Source organism: Danaus plexippus, chromosome 2 (genome assembly GCF_018135715.1).
Source record: "Danaus plexippus chromosome 2, MEX_DaPlex, whole genome shotgun sequence".
Lineage (NCBI taxonomy): Eukaryota > Metazoa > Arthropoda > Insecta > Lepidoptera > Nymphalidae > Danaus > Danaus plexippus.
In genome coordinates, this window is record NC_083537.1 from 9,367,246 (window position 1) to 9,386,102 (window position 18,857).

The following is an 18,857-nucleotide window of genomic DNA, read 5'->3' on the forward strand; positions in this document are numbered from 1 at the left end:
TTCTTTTTTAATTTAATCCTGGTTCTTGTCAGAGATCCAATTACGCCTTAATTCACCTTCAACATCATGTAACTCAATAAAATAAACATTGGGCTTTACTTAACTAATCACTTGGACAAGGTGAGGAGGCGACGGCTGAAGCAGGGCGGGCCGGGCTGGTTCAGGGCAGATACGAGCGGTCTTTAGGCGGACAAAGAATAAGGTAGCAGAGGGTTCTATATTTTAAAATAATTGCGGCAGAATATTAAGTCATTACTATAATGTCGGTGTCAAAATCAGTATAACAACATTGCTTGTCGTGTTTCCCTATTTTTTTTTTAAATATGGCCTTCATCAATGCAAAGTCGTGCACAGTATATTCTGCCAGTGTCGTGTAGAATGGAGGCGACACGATCCGGGATTAACTGCTTCCCTATTTGAATAAAATTCTAGGACTGGTAGAGCATAAACATATATCTGTGTTTAGTTGTCGATATAATATAAATGACAATCATATGTGTTCAATATTTGAAAGGGAAATTAAATGTTAGCAATAAGATTGCAACAGTTTTGAGATAATTAAAATATTTTTATTATTCTCTAAGTCTAGAAGCCCAACTCATCGTGTCTCCCCTCTGAGAGGAAGGTTACATTCGTCTACAAAATGGTGTATCACGTTAGCTGGATCCGTGAGAGTCGTGGCAGTCATTCGTTGTTAGCGGCACGATGGGCGCGGACAAGCACAACGGAGTGGTGACTTACAACAGGAGACCTCCACAGAGACCTCTGCTGAAGAGAATCCAATACGGAATATGGAACCCTGAGGAGAGGACCTTCCTAGGAAGAACGGGGAAGAGATGGGGTGAGATATCACAATATGCTAAAAACGCAAATGTTCATTGAAAAGATTTGTTTATTTCGAAAAAACATATGTATGAGAACAATATTATTTTATTGTTTTTTAATTATTATGATAAGAATAAATTGAAAATTTGTTTAAATGAATATATTGTATTAGTTTAAAACTATTAAAAATTTTAATTACTGTGAAATAAATTAGTGTTCAAACATAATTGAAAACCTCTCAGTTAAATGCTTTCTGTATACAAAATAATATTAACTATTGAACTTACTGCTTTCGAATATTTTAATGAATTTCTTATATTTTTGTTTAAATCACATACTGAAAATTAGTATAAACATATGTATACATGTATTTAATATTTATCCTGTGAGTTCTTAATGAGAAAACAAAAAAAATACCATTATTCTTTTATATCAGCGACTTTTACAGTATTCATTAATTATTTAATAAAAGTCATTTCTGGGTCAGGAGACAAGTCGTAGCACCCAGAGCAATAAAACCTTTATATTTTTTCAGTTCGTAAATCACAATAAAGGGCATATCCAGTTATATTAACTGGTTTACTAGAGTCCTAAACCTCTAAATCTTGCTCGTGATGGAACTGAATCATCTTATATGCAAGTTATTTTTGCCAAACGATATCAAAACTGTGTTAGTTTACTCCGCTTATGAATTGTAATTTTGCACATGGTTTTTACTCTTCAATGAAATATATTTTTGACGTGTGTTATCAGTATTGAATTTTAAAGTGAGCGTCGGATAACATCATCCTATTTGTCGTCTTTACTTCCTCGATATACTCTTACAATAATATTTCATTAAGGTAATTTTTTTTTGATTCGATCCATCTAAACCATGGTTTGGTATTTTTTTAAATTTATTTATAATTCAAGGTCCGCTGTAAAACATACTCTAAGTAAACGTTATCATATTTTAAGACCGGAATCTTTCATACTCTTTCAGATCGAGTAATACGTCATTACCATAAATAATAATATGAACTAGGCAACAGTGAAAATAAACCTCGTGTAAACAAACAGATACTGTTGCATACCTAAATATACATAATACGAAACAGCTTATGGGCAATCCTAAATGGGTGTGTAGTTTAGTTTTAATAAGGTGAAGGCTCTAATAAGAGTGGTAAGTAATAAGTTCAAATAAATGGGTCTCGCCACCCCCGACCTCGCACTGACGTGTATGGGAGAGGCGATTTCAATTAGGGAAATGTTCAATAAAGTTGGCTATCATATGGCTTTTGTGAATATTCCTTTATTGACGCGCACTTTGTGAGCTACATTCTGACGGACTGAAAAAAAACATTATTTCACCGTAATTAGGCATTATTAATGTGCTAAGTATTTCCCTTGTGTATTTTTTTTGTCTGCGTCGACTTCTTAATTGGAATCAGTCGGTTTAAACGAATATATAGTAACAAAACAGCAAAAATATCAGTAGTCCGTGTCACGTGAATCCTTGGAAAACGCAACTGCTATGAAATGTCTCTACGAATACTACAAAATTATAACCTACATCTTATTTTGATATCTAAGATACATTTCTGCAATTTTTCATGAAATCAATTTCATTAATTCAATTTTGGCGTCAATGACCAAAATATTATACATCCGTACTTCTGGGCGACCTCATAAAAATTACAAATTAATATTTTCAAATACATTATTGAATGTCTGTAAATTTGTTAGCAAAAATGTTTATCATCTTATGGCTTCGCTAACAGAGAGCCGGAGTTGATGAAATTCATGACAGAGATATTAAAAAGCATCCTTACTGACGAACATTCATTATGTTACAGATTACACTTTTTTCTTTTAAAACATTCCTAATAAATTTCCTGAGGATATTTTTTATCGAAGTCAAACTTCCAATCAAAGTTTATATTTGATATTATTTGGAGTCTTAGTGAGAGTAAAACAGGGAAATAAGTAAATGTATTACTTACTTATACAATGTATACTATTATATAGCTCCTATTTGTTAGTGAAAGCTATTGATATAGAGGGAAGAGTGCTGTGTACTGTGGACTGTAGACTTAACAAACACTCCTACAGACAGCGTTGACAAGTAACAGTTAAGTTATTTTAGTGGAAAAACACTGACAGTTATGTTCCCCTCCATACGTTACTACCGCGTTATTAGTGCTGTGAAGATCTTTTATATGTTGATTGATTGTTCCACTATAATAAAACTACCTACATCTATACAATTTTTTCAAAAATAAGGAGTTTTTAGGGGTTCATGGAGATAGTTTTTTTTTTAAAATAAACACTATCTTTTAGTAATGTCTTGTATGTCTTGTGTTGTATACTTATTCTAAGTTTGCATAGTTACATTACCAGGAAGCGTTTTTAGTTTCTACAGCCGTAAACTTCGTTAATATTATAATGTATGGAGAATTATCATTGTAAACAGTGAACGCTCTGTATGTATATGACAGTGAATACTTGGAATACACATACGGTATCTATGTACGTGTGAGTGTTGGCCTGTTTTAATATTATACATACCTTGCTGAAGAACGCATTTCATTCATTCGATGGAATTGAAATTCTTTGCTTTAAAAATGTCAAAATATCAATAAATATAAAAAGAAGTAAAAATACGTAAAAAGTATATATCGGTACAATCAATGAATTGACTGAAACATGAAAATTATCAAACAGGTTCAGTCATTGTGGTCATAGATCGCCGACATCTAGTGTGTGTGTCTACGATTTAATAAAGTCCATAAATCCACTTGAGTTTATTTGTCTAATAATATATTTTATATTCTCAGTTTTAGTTATGTCACGGTCATGCTATAATATAACCACTCTATATATATACTCGTATGAAGTCGTGGCTCCGTCATATACAGTGCAAAATGTAAACGACATTGGATATGTAACTTTAATTTAGACTAAATCTTTTATTCTTCATTAGTTTTTGAGCCATCGTTAAGGAGTTGCTATTGAGTTATTGTATTCACAAATGTCTTGATCTGTTCTTTTATATAATCTTCTTAACATCTTGATTTCGTTCTTCCGTGAAACTAGATTCCATGGACGTGTTAAGTACAGAAATTTTGTGACAAATCAATTTATTGTTCTAGAAAGCTTTAACTATAGCAGTTGTTCAGAGTTTTGGTCCACCGTAGCATATTTCCGCTCGTGCATATAGTTTATGGTCTGAACATAAACAGTCCATGACCGGTTTTCGTGGAAAGCTATTTCAGGAAAATCGTTTCGAGTCGAATTCTCTTCTTTTATTGCTTTAGTGTTTGTTACGTAACATCATATAAAACCACTACTGATATTTTAATATACTCGATCAATTCTACGTATTATTTTTGTGTAAGATATCCTTATTCTTTTATGTCTGCACACTCACGTTATATTGCATTCAGAGTGAGTCCGTTGTATACTTTTAAATCATTCGTTTCTCAAGATATTGTCAGGTGTATGTGCTAATATATGTTCCAATACATTTGCGTAGATGTATTTATTTTGTTATTTAACATTAAATAGTATTGTTTACATCTGTAATGATGTGTTAACTACTGAAGCATATTTTTTATACGATTGTTATTGAATTCTGAAGATGCCGTGTTTCTTTTCCAGGTGTAATAGGTCTAATATATCTGGTTATGTACATCTGCATCGTCATCTTCTTTTCCATTTGTATGTGCGGGATGCTCTCCGTGCTGGACGAGCGGATACCTTACTTCACCCTCGCCGATTCTATCATCGGTTAGTCAAAGGAATTGTTTATGTAAACCGATACTAATATTCCTTTTTGGAATTGGCCAAAGCATACCATGTAATCGTCTTAAATGATTCTAAATAATTTCCAGGAAATAATCCCGGAATGGGACACAGACCTTTAATCTTAGAGGAGGAATCCCTGATATGGTACGATGCGAAGGACCCTAAAACAATACAGAAATACGTCGATAACATCAGCGAGTTTTTGGCTCGTAAGTATTTACAATGATTTAACAAATTCGCCCTTATAAAAGTAAAGTCTAGTCACATATTCATTTTGTAAGAATTATTAACAGTTATTAAGAAGATTAACGGTTTACGGCAACGATTCATATCATCTGATAAGACAGTTTACAGACATGTCGTCCCTCAGATCAGATTGCGAGTTCTATCCGTTATTGAGAGTAATTAAAGTAATTAATATTCTGTGATTTATTTGATTATACTTATAATATGTAAATTTAATATAGGTTATCCAAAATATATTTAACTTCCAGCGTACGAAAATAAGAGCCTACTCATCAACCAAGGTGCTAACCAGCACGATTGTGGGATGACAAAACCACCGCGAAACGAAGTATGCTCCTTCAATTTATCACAGCTCGGACCATGTTCTAAAGAAAATAATTTTGGGTTCACGAACAGGACACCTTGCATCATCATTAAGTTGAATAAGGTATGACGACATCTGTTTTGAAATACCCGCCAATAACAAAATGTTGTTTCATACGGTTCATATTCCAAATCTTTTATATTTTATAGATATTCGATTGGAATCCTGTCTTCTACAACGACCCTGACGATCTGCCTCCCAAAATGCCTGTCACTGTAAAACAGTACATCAACTCGACCACGTCACCGGAGGAAGTGAGAAATCAGAAATGTTGTTATCTATACACTGCTATAATATTTTTTAAATGTTTATTAGAGTTTACTTAATTTATACCGGATCGGAGTGTGGTAAAACACGTTCTTAACAGATTTTTTTATTTCGACTGGATAGTGCTCGACTGAAATGAAGTCGTAGGTGGTGAACGCACTATTTCAGTATCAGCCTATTCACCCTTTTCTAGAAGACACCCAAATTGAAGCTCGAAAGAAACAAAAATACACGCAAACTGTTGTAATCTCTCGTACAGATACTCACAAACTGTTCCAATCTCTTTCTCTGCGCATGAGGAAGAGTATCGCTTCGTCCGGATGTGAGGAAGATATACAACGAAGGGATGGAGGCCCGCCGTGTGTCTGGTTGTCCGATAACAGAAAGGGGATGCGGGAATTAAATTGTGTAACTCCTGTGCACAGTCTCCAGAGTGTATCTGTAGAAGACCGAGAGACTGGCTACTTTTCGCCTGTGCTCTAGGCCGACGAGATTGGATTTAACCAAGTTGTGGTCATCAATTAGCCTTTTTGTAAATCCATCCAGAATTTAGAATTTATAAACAAACAGAGAAGGCATATTTATTAAATTTCTTGTGACAAATGTAATAGAAGTTATGGTTGTTACACGTTGCCTGTCACTTAGCAACAAATTTTTTATACCAATTTTGTAATAAAAGTATTTAAAATAAGATGCTTTTTTTCAGCGGCGTAAAGTCTGGGTATCGTGCGAGGGAGAGAGACCAGTTGATGTGGAAACCTTGGGTCCGATAAATTATTACCCTTACCCAGGTCTGTCAGAGATTTACTTCCCATATGATAACACCCCCGGGTACCTGAGTCCTCTGGTTGCTGTGCAGCTGATGAATCCCACATGTAAATATAACTTTCAGCTTTTTTTTCATTTATTATTATTTTCTATATCGTTATAGTCACATTTACCTGACTGTTTCCTGATTTATGGTTACAATTTCTTGTTCCAGTACATCAGTTTATCAACATTCGTTGCCGTGCGTGGGCGCGGAATATATTGTTGACAAAGAGTCTTAAGGACCTTAAGGGCTCTACCAGTTTCATAATCATGATTGATTAAACATATCACATTAATGTTACTTATATTACATTAAACATGTTCTACTGCCAATTTTTTTCTTAAGGCTTGTTTATGTGTTCAATGTCGGCGCCGTATAGAAAATTATTTACAATTATAAAACCACAGATCGTTTATAAGCAAAATATATTTTTTAATATTTATTATACATATATTTCAATCGCTATACACTAGAAACATAATTTAATGGAATATTTAATGTCGTGATGTCTGTAGCAGATACGGCGGATGTCTGGTACGAATAAAATAAATGTTGTACAAATGAAGGTTGTTTTATTTAAATTATAGACAAATAAATTAACGAGAACCAAATAATAAAACGTATTTATTTAGACTCCAGGCGATAATTCGACTAATAAATATGTGTTATATGTTTGTTGAGCGCTTCACTCCACCATGATCTCGATGTGCACGGATCCCATACCCTCGTGTCTGTCATACTTGATGTTGTGAGCCCACGCGCGACACTCGATGTTTATCAACATGCCGGCTGAAATATTAACAGATATTATACAACGTAGTTCTTCAGCAACTCAGTAAATCTGGAGGTCGTATACATCAGCCATGGACACCAAAGTTATATGTATGGTTACTTCAACTTTAATTGTGCACTAAAATATACTTTAAAAACATTAATATTCTTAATGTTTGAATGTGTGTGTGAATGCGTGTACATGTGCAGTTCCGATAAGTAAAAAGTCCTCGTGAAAATGAAACTAATATTTTTTGGATAACTTAGCGTATTTTATTATTTTAGAAAACTGCATACTCCCGACGTTTCGGTTACTTTGCAGCAACCGTGAACACGGGCAAATGAGTTGTGAATTATCATGTAGTTGTTTTTAAAATGTAGTTTTTAAAATAATAAAATATGCGTAGTGATCCGAAAAATATTAGTTTTATTTAAATGAATAGTAGCGAAAGAATTAGGTCATATTAGTCCTCGTGAAAGTGAGAATAAATATAAATATCTACGAGATAACTTACTTTTTGGTCTCTGCAGATGCACAGCCACCAGCGGGCTGAGGTATCCATCTTGGTTGGTGTACGGGAAGTAGTAGCCCGGGAAGCCGCGGTAGGGAAGGTATTGGATGGGACCGATGTTTTCTCTGTCTGCTGGGTTTTCACCCTGGCAGGACACCCACACCATGTTCAGCTTGAAACAACAACATATGTTTAGTGGTTTATTGAAAAACTGCCTATAATACAATAGGAGTCGTTTATTGAACAACTTAACGATAGCTCCCAGCCTGAGACATTTGTTACGACATTAGTCCATAGACATTGTGCCTAGTATAAATACTATGCCATTTGAGTTTATAATTCAGTACTGTAACAGACACTCAATTAAACGGACTCTTGCTTTTATAGTCTCGTAATTTCACGCTTACCAAATAAGATGCGATAGATTAAGAACAGTGGTGACCCAGACGTTCCAAAGATCTTTAAGCAATTAAGTATTACGGGACGTAAACTTTATATTCATCTAAATCGACGACGTCATTATTGCGTCAAACTCAATATCGGAACATAAGGAGCACATTAGACAAGTACTAGATCGTCTTAATAAGTACGGTATAACTATTAACTTAGCTAAATGCGAGTTCGGAAAACCTGAGTTAAGTTTTCTAGGATTTCTAGTATCGAAAGAAGGACTGACCACCATTACACGAGCACATAATTATAGCTCAAAATGGAGCAGGAAATAGTGTCGCCGCTTCAGCAACAGCGACAGAAGAATCAAGTCAAACTTCACTAATAAGAAGTATATCTACTTTTCATCATAGCATGCATCCTGGCAGGCATAGCTTACATGATGTGGAGAAAGTGCAAGGAAAGTTAGGCGCACTATATGAGACGAGAGCTCCAGGGAGTGCGTCGAGGAAAACTTCTCAATAAGTGATTATGTGAAGTGAACTTGAATTAGTTATGAATTAATGTTATTGAGTGTTACTTCAAAAATAATTATAGATATTTTTTTATTTGTTGTTAGGATTTAGACTGTATACACATTGAATCATATTATATTTTTATTATAGCAATGTTAGAAATAATTTTAATTACAGTCAATGTTATAAATAAATTTGTATGAAGGTTATATGTATTAAGAGTGTGAAATGTCATTTTTGTAACAAATAGTTGTGTCGTAGTGTATACGCAATTTAAAAAAAGGGGGAAGTATTGTGCCTAGTACAAATACTATGCAATCTGATTTTATTATTCAGTACTGTAATAGACACTCAATAAACGGACTCCTGCTATTATAGTCTCGTTATTTCACACTTACGAAATAAGATGCGATAGATTAACTACAACATTAAGAGTTACGTAACATTATAAACTAAATTTGTAATGCTTTTCAAGCTATAGCTGTTACAGACGGCCTTATAAATTGATGTTAGACGATAAGTAGCACTTCAGGTTCACAAAAAGTGTAGGTGACGGTAATGAAAGTGAGGTGGCAAATACCTATTGACATTGTTAAAGTTCAGAAAAAGGATTTAAAGAGAGAGAGAATCATTAACAGGGCTTAAACTCACATAATTCTTATCATAAGCGGTCATATTCCGTATGTGTTCCTTGAGATCATCGGGCATGCTCTCCGGAAGCGTGTCCGAACTGTTGTAGAACTCGGGTTTCCACCCGTAGATCTTGTTCAGCTTGAGGAACACGCACGGCGTGGACTTGTGGTAGGCGAAGCCGTTCTCGTCCACGCACGGACCCCAGGAGTTCACATCCACGTCACAAACCTTCCCAGCTGGCGGGGGCAGCTTGAAATCACAGTTGTGGATATTCTGACCAGCGCCGGATCTATGGCCATCTCGCTTGTATGCTATTAGATATACGTTTGGGTTATTAGTGTTGGACAATGACGAGGAACTCAATAATATTATTATTTAATAAATTTATCTATAGTCACCTAAAGGTAATAATGTCAGACGGGTAGGTTACCGTTACGTTTGTGATGGAACAAGAAGTAGTAGTGTATAGTCTTTAAAATGATTTGTAATAATAGTAAATTTAACAATAGAGATAGTTTCTAGAAAAACACACATTTCAGTACTTGGGGTAGATATCACTAACGAGTAACGTAGTCTATTTGAGAAGATATGAAAAAAAAACTTCCATAGTTTTCCTTTTATTATTAACTAGCTGTTGCCCGCGGCTCCGCCCGCGTGTTGGTCGCTTTTCGCATAACCATATATATATCAAACTTAAAATAATAACATAAAACAAAGGGATGATAACAAATGATAGACAACCACAACCAACAAACTTGTTATTTGTTATTTTTGTTACCTCTCATAAGTTTTAATATTAAGATTAACATATATTAGAACATATTATTTTAGTAACTAATATAACTAATAACTAATATATAACAAATCAATTTTAAGTTGTAGTTTTTAAAAGTTTTGAAGCAGTGCTTGAAGTAAATTTTCAATTGACCATAACTTCTTTTTCACTTAACCGATTTTGAAGAAACAAAGTTTTGACAATGCTCCTAATTATATGCAATCCAACTGTGAAAACTGCGTTCAAATCCGTTGAGTAGTTTTGAAGTTATAACGTACCAGACAGACAAACAAACAGACAGACAAAAATGTCTATGACTCTTCTTTATTTGCCTCCTATCAGTTTTTTGGAAAAATATTTAATGTATAGACATTCGATTTTTACTGTCTTATTATATATGTTTAAGGAAGTATTTTATTTTTTGAATCGTTCAATTATATTTTTAACTGTTTCTCTTGAATTTTGTTACTTATACCTACGTAAATAGACACGAAGACTTGGATACTTTTACAAGATGGAAACTGTGTACCTAATAAACTTGAATTTCTTTATAGCACCGATAGTGTATCAATTACTGTTTAGGGAATGATTTTTATATTTAATCAGGTATATTGTTTATCCATCTAAAATTTATTTACTTACTTTTCAAAAAGTGCTGTAACTCCTGGACCCAGAACTGGTAGCTGCCGGGGTCGTTGCCCCTGTACCAGATGACACTGCTAGAGACCTCAGGCGGCATGGGTCTGAAGCCCAGCCCGGGGTTAGTGCCGATGATGGAGCCCTCCAGCTGCCACCTGGGCTGGCGAGCGTCTAACATCTGCAGGAACGTCCACATGCAGATGGCTACCAGAATCGCCAGGGCGGCGTAGAACGTGAAATAGAAGAGGCAAATTTTGTCTGCAAATATAAAAAGTTATAATTAATTTCTGTATTTAAAAATTGAGTCTTGTCGTTAGCTCAATATGTTGTTGTTGTTTGTTTAAAATTTGGCTTTCATGCTTAGTTCAATATGGTTAGGTAACATTGTGTGCATTGAAACTTCATGTTCGTTTTATAGAGCACGAATAGGAAGGGTTATGTGTATTCCAAAATTAAAACATTCTAAAAATACAAAACACGTAAGCAGCTTTATTTCTTATTATTTATTCGTTAATTGAATATATGAAGAGTGATTTGATTGAAGACTAAGATTTCTTCTTCAGAGTATTCCTTATGGGATGTTTTTCTGAGTGTCTTATATATCAGTCACGAAGGTGCAATGTTATTTTTTAATTCAGTACTGAATGCACTGCGTCGGTGTAAATCGATAACATATATCACGAAACTAGGTCAATATGAATCGATCAGGTGCAGACATATCACTGAATCCTGCCCTCGACAAATACAAAGACTAGATTAAATACTTATGATACCTGATTATATACATGTAATATTACGTATCAGATGCTTTTCTTAAAGTTTCTCTTTTATTTTTAAATCAGCTATTTATTAATAATAAAAATATATTGTCAAACTGTATTCAGTGTGTATTTTCTGCATGTGTAAGTATGTCTTGATACTTACGTCGTGTAAAGAATACTCGTGTTTTAAGGTATTCCATAAATCAAGTTGTAAAATAAAATCTTTTCGTAAGGGTTTTTTTTTGCGATTTCTAAGGACAATTTTTATATAGGACCAGTGTTTTTAAGCCGGATATTTATATTCCATTGCTGTTAAATGTATTTCGTTATCTCTAAAAACATTTTGTTAACGACATTAAATATGAAATCTTTTTGACAAAATTTTAAAATAAATTTTTAAATATTATAACTTCCATATAAATATAACCAGATATTTTTTTTCTGGTAACATTATCATCTTAAGGCTATTTAACGCTTGGGATTATTGTTTTAAATCTATTAAGTATTTAGAAGTAAAGCCAGATTTTTATTCTGCCATAACTCTGCAATGTAGGTTAATATATTGTCTCAAGTTACTCGAGGGATTTTTTAGAATTTCAAAAAAAGGTTGTCTTCAAATTTATGAATTACTTTTGAATAGATATGACCTATAAATATGCTTCTATATATTGTTTAGAATAACACAATATACAGATATAACGTCACTACAATTTTACTGCAATATAAGAATGTGACTAATTGAGAAAGTTGGGGATCGAAGTTTATATATCTGTCCTAGACTGAATCCATGTTTAATTAGATCATCAAATAGGAAGATGCTATTACTCATACAGAGTCATCCAAAAACAGGGCTGCTATAAAATAAAGTATGTTCCAAGGTGAACGTAAGATATCCCGAGGCCGGAAGCTGCGTCGGCTGTTGAATTGCCGTAATGGACTCATTGTGACTTCCTGTAGTTCCACCGGCTGTTGTGGGTTACAACCGGTATTTGGAATTGTCCTCGCTAACTATGACTTTTATTGTTATATATTATAGTACAAGTCTGTGGCAATGATTTTAATCACAGTAGACTATCAGCTTATTTTCAATACCGTTTCTAAATGGTTTTGGACTTGATAATGATCTGACCAGAGAGCATGAGCAACATGGATTAATGATAATGAGTGAGCTCTTATAAAAATTGCTCCCCAGGAGTCATATAGCAATAGACGATGATAAAATCTATCATCTTCAAATTATAAATGTTTAATTGCTTTTTTATTCACAGATTATGGTTAGGGCTAAGTATTTTAATTGCAAAATCAATAAATTATGAATATATAAAGTTCCTACATTTTTTTTGTAATATAAAGAATACTTAATGTATTTATAGAAAACAAAAGTGTTACAATAAAATAATTTCGATGGTCTTACGTGTCCAGCCCCATTATAAGCAGGGGTATAGGGACTTAGAACTAGAAAAAAGCTCTTTTGAGTGAACGATTTCATTTTATACACCGACATGTATCACATCAGTCATGTTTTGTTTTGTTTAAACACTAGCACCTGAATGTCTTCTCATTATGTATTTATCACGGCTTCCTACTTGATCGAAAGTGTAAATATACTCACACCAGCTAGATGCAGTCCTGCCACAAAACTGCCTCGTCTTCTGGTTCCATATGAACCTCTTCACCTGCTGCCTTGTGGTGAGAGGCGGTTCCTTCTCTCGATAGTAAAGGTTGAACCGCTCCAGGCTCGTCAGGTCCGAGGGTCTTTTCTTCACCGTCATTATTCAATACTTTTCTGAACACTGAATTAAATAAACTCAATTAAATTACATTCCTATTAATACTAAATAATTCAAGGTGTTTAAACTATACACTAAGAATAATATTTTATAATTCTTATACCTGCTAATAACTCATGAATATATTTCAATTTTTTATTTGGTAGAAGTCTATCCGTCTTCTGAACCAAAGATGAGCTTGAGACATAAGCCAAGATATTCCCTACACTTTTATCAAAAATGAAATGGCGAGTCATGCATCTTACCCGGTGGAGAATCGTCGCCTGAGTGCAGCTGAACCCGTCTCCCTCCGAGCTTGTGTGGGATAATGGGACGATGGATGACAATAGGGAATACAGTTTAGAACTACGAAGAAACATAAACTGAATATATCTGGTTATAATCTGAATGTACAAAGTTTTCACTGGCATGTCATTTTACTGTTCTATTAACAAACGATATTTTTTAATCTTATTTGGCTAGCTTTGATATAAAGTGCAGTTTTATCTATTTGTTCATAAACTTTGTTGGAGCAGTTTTTTTACAGATCGATTAGAATCATCCTCATATTTATATAAGTTGAATTTATTTTCATTGAAATCACATATATTAATGGTGCATCATTCTCGCATAAAGTCGACCCCATCTCTTCACCGACAAATGACAATTGACGTTAAAGTAATTCGTCACCTTGTCTTTAATTCGCTTGCTTTAAATCTAAAATACAGTTATAATGTTAATTTCGCTCATGAGTCAAGTAACGTTGATTAATTTACACATAGACATCACATTTTAGCAAAATCGTCACTTGTTTTTTTTGTGAAGTTACTATAAACATTTTAGAATGAAATAAGAATTATGTACCTCATAGTTCCAGTTAAGGATACCCACCATGCTAACACTTATATCAGTTATTAACAATTTTTTATTTTCTAGTATATATGTATACCTACATAAATAATATGCTTTAATACGGCCATCCAACTTATCACCAGCACGAAGATCGATCCATCTTTTAAATGAAAGCCTTTAAGCAAGACGTTTTTAAGACCGACTCCGACTATAATTAATCGTGTACTGCTTATCCGATAAAAAATGATAAAAGCCTTTTTATTTTGCGATGAACTCGCTGGGCACGTCCGTCTGACCTGTAACATACTCTTTGCTAATATTTTTTGGGAGAGGACAAAGCAAAACGAATTTAATAACGCCTCATTATTAAAAGATTTAGAATATTTTCAAAATAATTAACGATTTTTTAAAGATCCTTTAAAAAATATTCTCCTCGAAAAGATTCCAAAGCATATTTTTTTTTATCTCATTAAGTATTAAATCTTCCAATACATTAAATTCTTGGGTCTTTATATTTTTTTTGTGTGTTTTGTATTTGGTTATTCTTTTTGTATTAATGTATCAGTTAGAAGTTATTTAAAAAAATTGCTATCTAAAACAGTATGTCTACTACAGTTGCTAATCATAAACATCTAAATGTTTTCTCGCTTTAAGTAAGGATGTCCCGTAGAAATTACCATTTCGTCTACCTTTGAATTATCTGTTTTTTAAGCATTGTTTCCCTCATTCTTTCTTTTTTTCATCATCTTTTCGATTCTGTAATACATTTATTCAATACAGAAATTATTATTTTTGATTAAGGCAGATGAAAAATACATGTTACCCTCGAGTGTAGGGTTCATGTCTATTAATAAAGAAATAGGATTGAGGCTTTTAAGACGTGTGAAGTTGGTTGTTCGAAAGGTTGTATCTACAAGGACAGTATCACAATGGTAATAAAACGGACGAAACATAGTTTGTAATTGTTGCAGATGTAATATACTTTATAATTGTGATAAGAAGGTCCTGCGACTATATATATATATATATATATATATTTTGTCCAGTCTCATTGTCTATGTGACTTCTTGATTGTTTGCAGGTTATCTGTTGCTAGGCGGGAGTTATTTCATGTATTTTACTAGTATTTACCCGTCCCTACTGCGCCTAAAATTCATATGATTTGAACAAGTCAATTTGAACTATGGTCTGTGATTGTTTTAAGATAACAATTTTTTTAAGATCAAAATTATAATACGATGCTAGGAGTTAATCTTTGTGTCTCTTTTAACTCTCCGGCCTCAGTACAGACGGTTGAAATTATTTAGAAAGTAGTTTGACTAAATGATAAAGATGAAGCAGTAACGAAGACGTTGCTTGCCACTTCGTAGCACCAGCTATTGCAAAGTCTACTCAGATTTTATTTCAGCAGTAGTTATAAATATATAGGGGAAAAGATATGTAGGTATTTTATTGCTAACGTAATAAAACACTGGCGAGGCGGAGACATAGTTTACTGTTAGTTAATAAATCAAATCATTACCATCAATTCATCCCGAGTAATGAAGCTTAATCTCTTCCTCGTACTGGAAGGAGGTTAAGATAATAAATCCAGCGTCTCCGATGATACGTATTGAATTAAAAAGAAAACAGAATTCACGCGCGCCCTTTGTGTTACATTACCCGCTAGTGCTTGCCGGTTTTATCGATAATATTATGATTATAGATATTTTGAATGTAGCTTTTTAATTCAATGATCTCTTTTTGTCGTTTTTTTTAAATATACCGTAAGTATCGATGCTTTTAAAACATTAAATTATGTATTTTATTAATAATTATTAGCAAATATCACTTCGAGACAGGATCTTCATGACGTACGCACTGAGTTAGTCACCTGAATGAAGCACTGTCTTCAAGTTAAAAGTTTATAATTGTATTAAAAGTTTTATTTGAATTGTGCTTTTGAGAGTATTCGCAGACAAATTATATTTGTATATTACATTAAGTAAAATTTATTCACTTACGAAATAATAAATCAGAGAATCAAAACATATCATGAGTATTATCTAATTAAAAATTAATAACATTTACTCGATATAAAGATGAATCGATATCGATAAAGACGAGACTGGCTGTGTGTATTATAGCGGGATCCGTCAAGTGATAACTCGCGCGGCTCCTCGATCACCTGGAAGACGTTTGGAGACAGGTATCGACAGGGCTGTCACCTGCTCGCACATTGTGTGCAATAAAAATACGTTCTATATAACTAATGTTATTTGTTATTAACATACAATCAACAATCAACAATTGAAAAAGCATAAAAAACGACTTCTTAAAATAAGTAATGTAATTTAAATAGAAAATATATTTTTTTGTTAAGAAAAACATTAAGATGAAAAAGAATACTTTAAAGTTGACTTGCAGTACAATTAATAGGGCCATATAAATATTATCTTAATTTGGTTAATATCCAAACCATATGTTGTCAGCCCTGTGATGTGAGTCTTGTGCGGGACTTCGTATGGTATATAAGAGTATGTTTCAACAATTTTTGGCAAACATTTGAAGAGTCTTCAGCAGGCAAAATGATCGGAAGCCAAACAATCTTTGCACTTGTAAGTGTTTTCTTATTAAATACCTTGTAATTAAAATTTCCCATAAAACTAGGTTCTATAATAAGAAATATATATATTTTTTACATTAAATTTCCTGTTGCTTTTTGCATATTAACATTTAATTTCACTAATTGAATTCATGATTCTTTTTTAAGTATAAATTATATTAAAATGTTAATAGGTGTTCGGCATAGCAGCAGTGCAAGAAGTCGTATCAACCATTATACCAGAGAAAATAATTGGAGGGGTCATTGACATCGTGCAGAGTCACAAGAACAAACCAGTCGCGGGGACACAGCAGCCCTACCCCAATTACCAGTACCCACAGTACCAACAATGGAACGGACAATCAAACCAACAAGCACAAGGGCAAGGATTTCAGACACAGTCCCAGTTTCCTGCTAATAACCCAGGCCAATACCAGAACCAAGGACAATACAATTATCAAAGCAGTTTTAACCAGGGTGCTGGCTATCCTCAAGGTGGAAATTTTAATAACCAAGCCTATCCCTCCGGCTCTGGACAGAACTTTAACCAAGGATCCAGTCAAGGCCAGGGACAGTATCAAGGAGTGTATCAGAATAGCAACCAGTTTCAATCGAATCAGATGCAGAATCAGCAGGGTTATTATAACGGCATGGGTCAATCAAACCAGAATCAGTATCAAGGAAATCAATTCCAGGCTCAAGCTGGTCAAAATCAAGGCAGCCAAGGGGCTGGTCAGGTGAGTCAAGGTTTCCTGGTTAGTGGCGGCCAACAAGGCAGCGGTAACGGCAGCCAGGGACCAACATGTGTTTGTCAAGCGTGGACCAAGCCTCAGCCGGAGATTTATGCCGACCCTGTAACAGAGAAGGTTCAAAAGAAGGATGTGTCCCCGTCTTCTGAATGATTATTTCTAATATTTTAGCAAAATTCTGCATGTTCGTTTAAATTATTAATTTATTTTTCCTAACGTATATTTTAGTTCAAATAAGATGAGAGTAAGGCGTGATTAAGATCGTACATTTGTTTCACAGCCACATTGCTCATTAGATGTTGTAGGCGTTGATTTAAGATCGCTATAGTTTATGTGCGTACATTATAATTCATATATGAAAATCCTATTTTTGACTCGCTAGATTATTTAACTGACATCTTTGTTAATTAAATTATTTAATAAACAATTTTATATTTTAATTTTGTTTCACTGAATTGTTCGGGCGGTCATCACTCTCCCCCGAGCCGCCATATTGGATAAAGCGGTGCAGAGTTTTCCTCTTGTAACTTTTAAACTAGCAATTTATAGAAAAAATGTGAGATTATTCGTTAGTGCGCTATTAAATTGTATATAACTTTATCTCTGTCACTTATTGTCTTACAAACATATTAAAGGTTATAAACAAAATGAACAAAAAAAAAAGGAACAAATTTTCTTTTGGGTTTTATAACTTTAAAAAACCTAGTCAAATTAAGGGACTCGCAAGGTATAAATAGTATGCAACGTTTAATTGTTGATAATCAATAGGTTAATATTGTTTAAAGCGGTTAATTAAAAATGCTTATTTCTTAAAAATGATAAAAATCCTAAAAATAGATTAGTATCATGTATTTTCTCAATAAATTCTCATTATCCATTTGGGCCATCGTTGCTTTGTTCAGAGCCAACACAGTGTTCGGAATTATTTGATAGAACGATTTTTACAAACAATTGATAAATTATATATAAGTATATTTCAGTGCGACACAGGATTCGAGGCGCTGAGTCAAAGAATTAGACCAATTTTTCCAGTTTCGTTCGTGAACATAGTAATTAGTGTATGTATGTAGCCACGGCAAAGTTATTCCATTCCATAAAGATTGATAATCTTACTTTTATAAATAATAGTAAATTAATGTCATATCTAACTAGAAAGTTTTTTTTCATCGTTTCATCTGTTTTTTGGTGAGGTTAAAGTTGACATCTAGTTTTGGCACCATGATAAATGTAAAATGTCTTTCGTACACATTGTCTAGAACTATGTGCGTGTGATGTATCCACAAAGCCACTTGATTTAACAAACTGTTGTAGAATATTTTAAGGTAAAAGACCAAATGTTAGTTTTTTAAAATGAGTCTTAATTTAGTATATTCGTGGTGGTAGGAAAATTTGGCTTGCAAGAATGCATTGTTCATTTTAATAGAACGATATTAATAAGACGTTTCTTGGGTTTTCGTGAAGAAATAAGGCCGTGTAATCCTCCTGCATTTGCTTTACAAAATATATATAAACACAATATTATAATAAATCATTCCTGTCGTTTTGTATAACTGATTTATAAGCACAATACACAACAATAGGCATTTGTAACATTAATGAGGGAAAATA

General features: G+C 33.5%; 3 protein-coding genes across 4 annotated transcripts; 2 read left to right on the top strand and 1 right to left on the bottom strand.

The window, feature by feature from the left end:
- Positions 1 to 664: 664 nt before the first annotated feature.
- Positions 665 to 6,864, top strand: LOC116779615 (sodium/potassium-transporting ATPase subunit beta-2-like). The gene is made up of 7 exons (XM_032673998.2): positions 665 to 841; positions 4,465 to 4,593; positions 4,698 to 4,820; positions 5,106 to 5,284; positions 5,371 to 5,475; positions 6,195 to 6,363; positions 6,471 to 6,864. Exons 1-7 carry the CDS (start codon positions 706 to 708, stop codon positions 6,578 to 6,580), a joined length of 951 nt encoding a protein of 316 aa, XP_032529889.2. The 5' UTR covers positions 665 to 705; the 3' UTR covers positions 6,581 to 6,864.
- Positions 6,865 to 6,907: 43 nt separating this feature from the next.
- Positions 6,908 to 13,432, bottom strand: LOC116779614 (sodium/potassium-transporting ATPase subunit beta-2-like). 2 transcript variants are annotated; one of them, XM_032673996.2, is made up of 6 exons: positions 13,331 to 13,432; positions 12,908 to 13,088; positions 10,538 to 10,792; positions 9,139 to 9,431; positions 7,586 to 7,754; positions 6,908 to 7,088 (listed from the first exon to the last, which is right to left on the bottom strand). In XM_032673996.2, exons 2-6 carry the CDS (start codon positions 13,065 to 13,067, stop codon positions 6,985 to 6,987), a joined length of 981 nt encoding a protein of 326 aa, XP_032529887.1. In that variant the 5' UTR covers positions 13,068 to 13,088; positions 13,331 to 13,432; the 3' UTR covers positions 6,908 to 6,984. The 2 variants fall into 2 exon arrangements, with proteins under 2 accessions (XP_032529887.1, XP_032529888.1); XM_032673997.2 differs by having other exon boundaries at positions 13,189 to 13,331.
- Positions 13,433 to 16,332: 2,900 nt separating this feature from the next.
- Positions 16,333 to 17,632, top strand: LOC116779701 (putative uncharacterized protein DDB_G0288537). The gene is made up of 2 exons (XM_032674101.2): positions 16,333 to 16,513; positions 16,695 to 17,632. The coding sequence occupies exons 1-2, from the start codon at positions 16,484 to 16,486 to the stop codon at positions 17,400 to 17,402; spliced, it is 738 nt and encodes a 245-aa protein (XP_032529992.2). The 5' UTR covers positions 16,333 to 16,483; the 3' UTR covers positions 17,403 to 17,632.
- Positions 17,633 to 18,857: the final 1,225 nt, after the last annotated feature.

Coding starts and splice junctions, on each gene's coding strand:
- LOC116779615 (XM_032673998.2), top strand. CDS start 706: ATGGGCGCGGACAAGCACAACGGAGTGGTGACTTACAACAGGAGACCT. Junction 4,594..4,697: donor CCTCGCCGATTCTATCATCG/GTTAGTCAAAGG, acceptor AATAATTTCCAG/GAAATAATCCCGGAATGGGA. Junction 4,821..5,105: donor CATCAGCGAGTTTTTGGCTC/GTAAGTATTTAC, acceptor TTTAACTTCCAG/CGTACGAAAATAAGAGCCTA.
- LOC116779701 (XM_032674101.2), top strand. CDS start 16,484: ATGATCGGAAGCCAAACAATCTTTGCACTT. Junction 16,514..16,694: donor GCCAAACAATCTTTGCACTT/GTAAGTGTTTTC, acceptor AAATGTTAATAG/GTGTTCGGCATAGCAGCAGT.
- LOC116779614 (XM_032673996.2), bottom strand. CDS start 13,067: ATGACGGTGAAGAAAAGACCCTCGGACCTGACGAGCCTGGAGCGGTTC. Junction 10,793..12,907: donor CAGGACTGCATCTAGCTGGT/GTGAGTATATTT, acceptor TTATATTTGCAG/ACAAAATTTGCCTCTTCTAT. Junction 7,089..7,585: donor GCATCTGCAGAGACCAAAAA/GTAAGTTATCTC, acceptor TTAATATTTCAG/CCGGCATGTTGATAAACATC.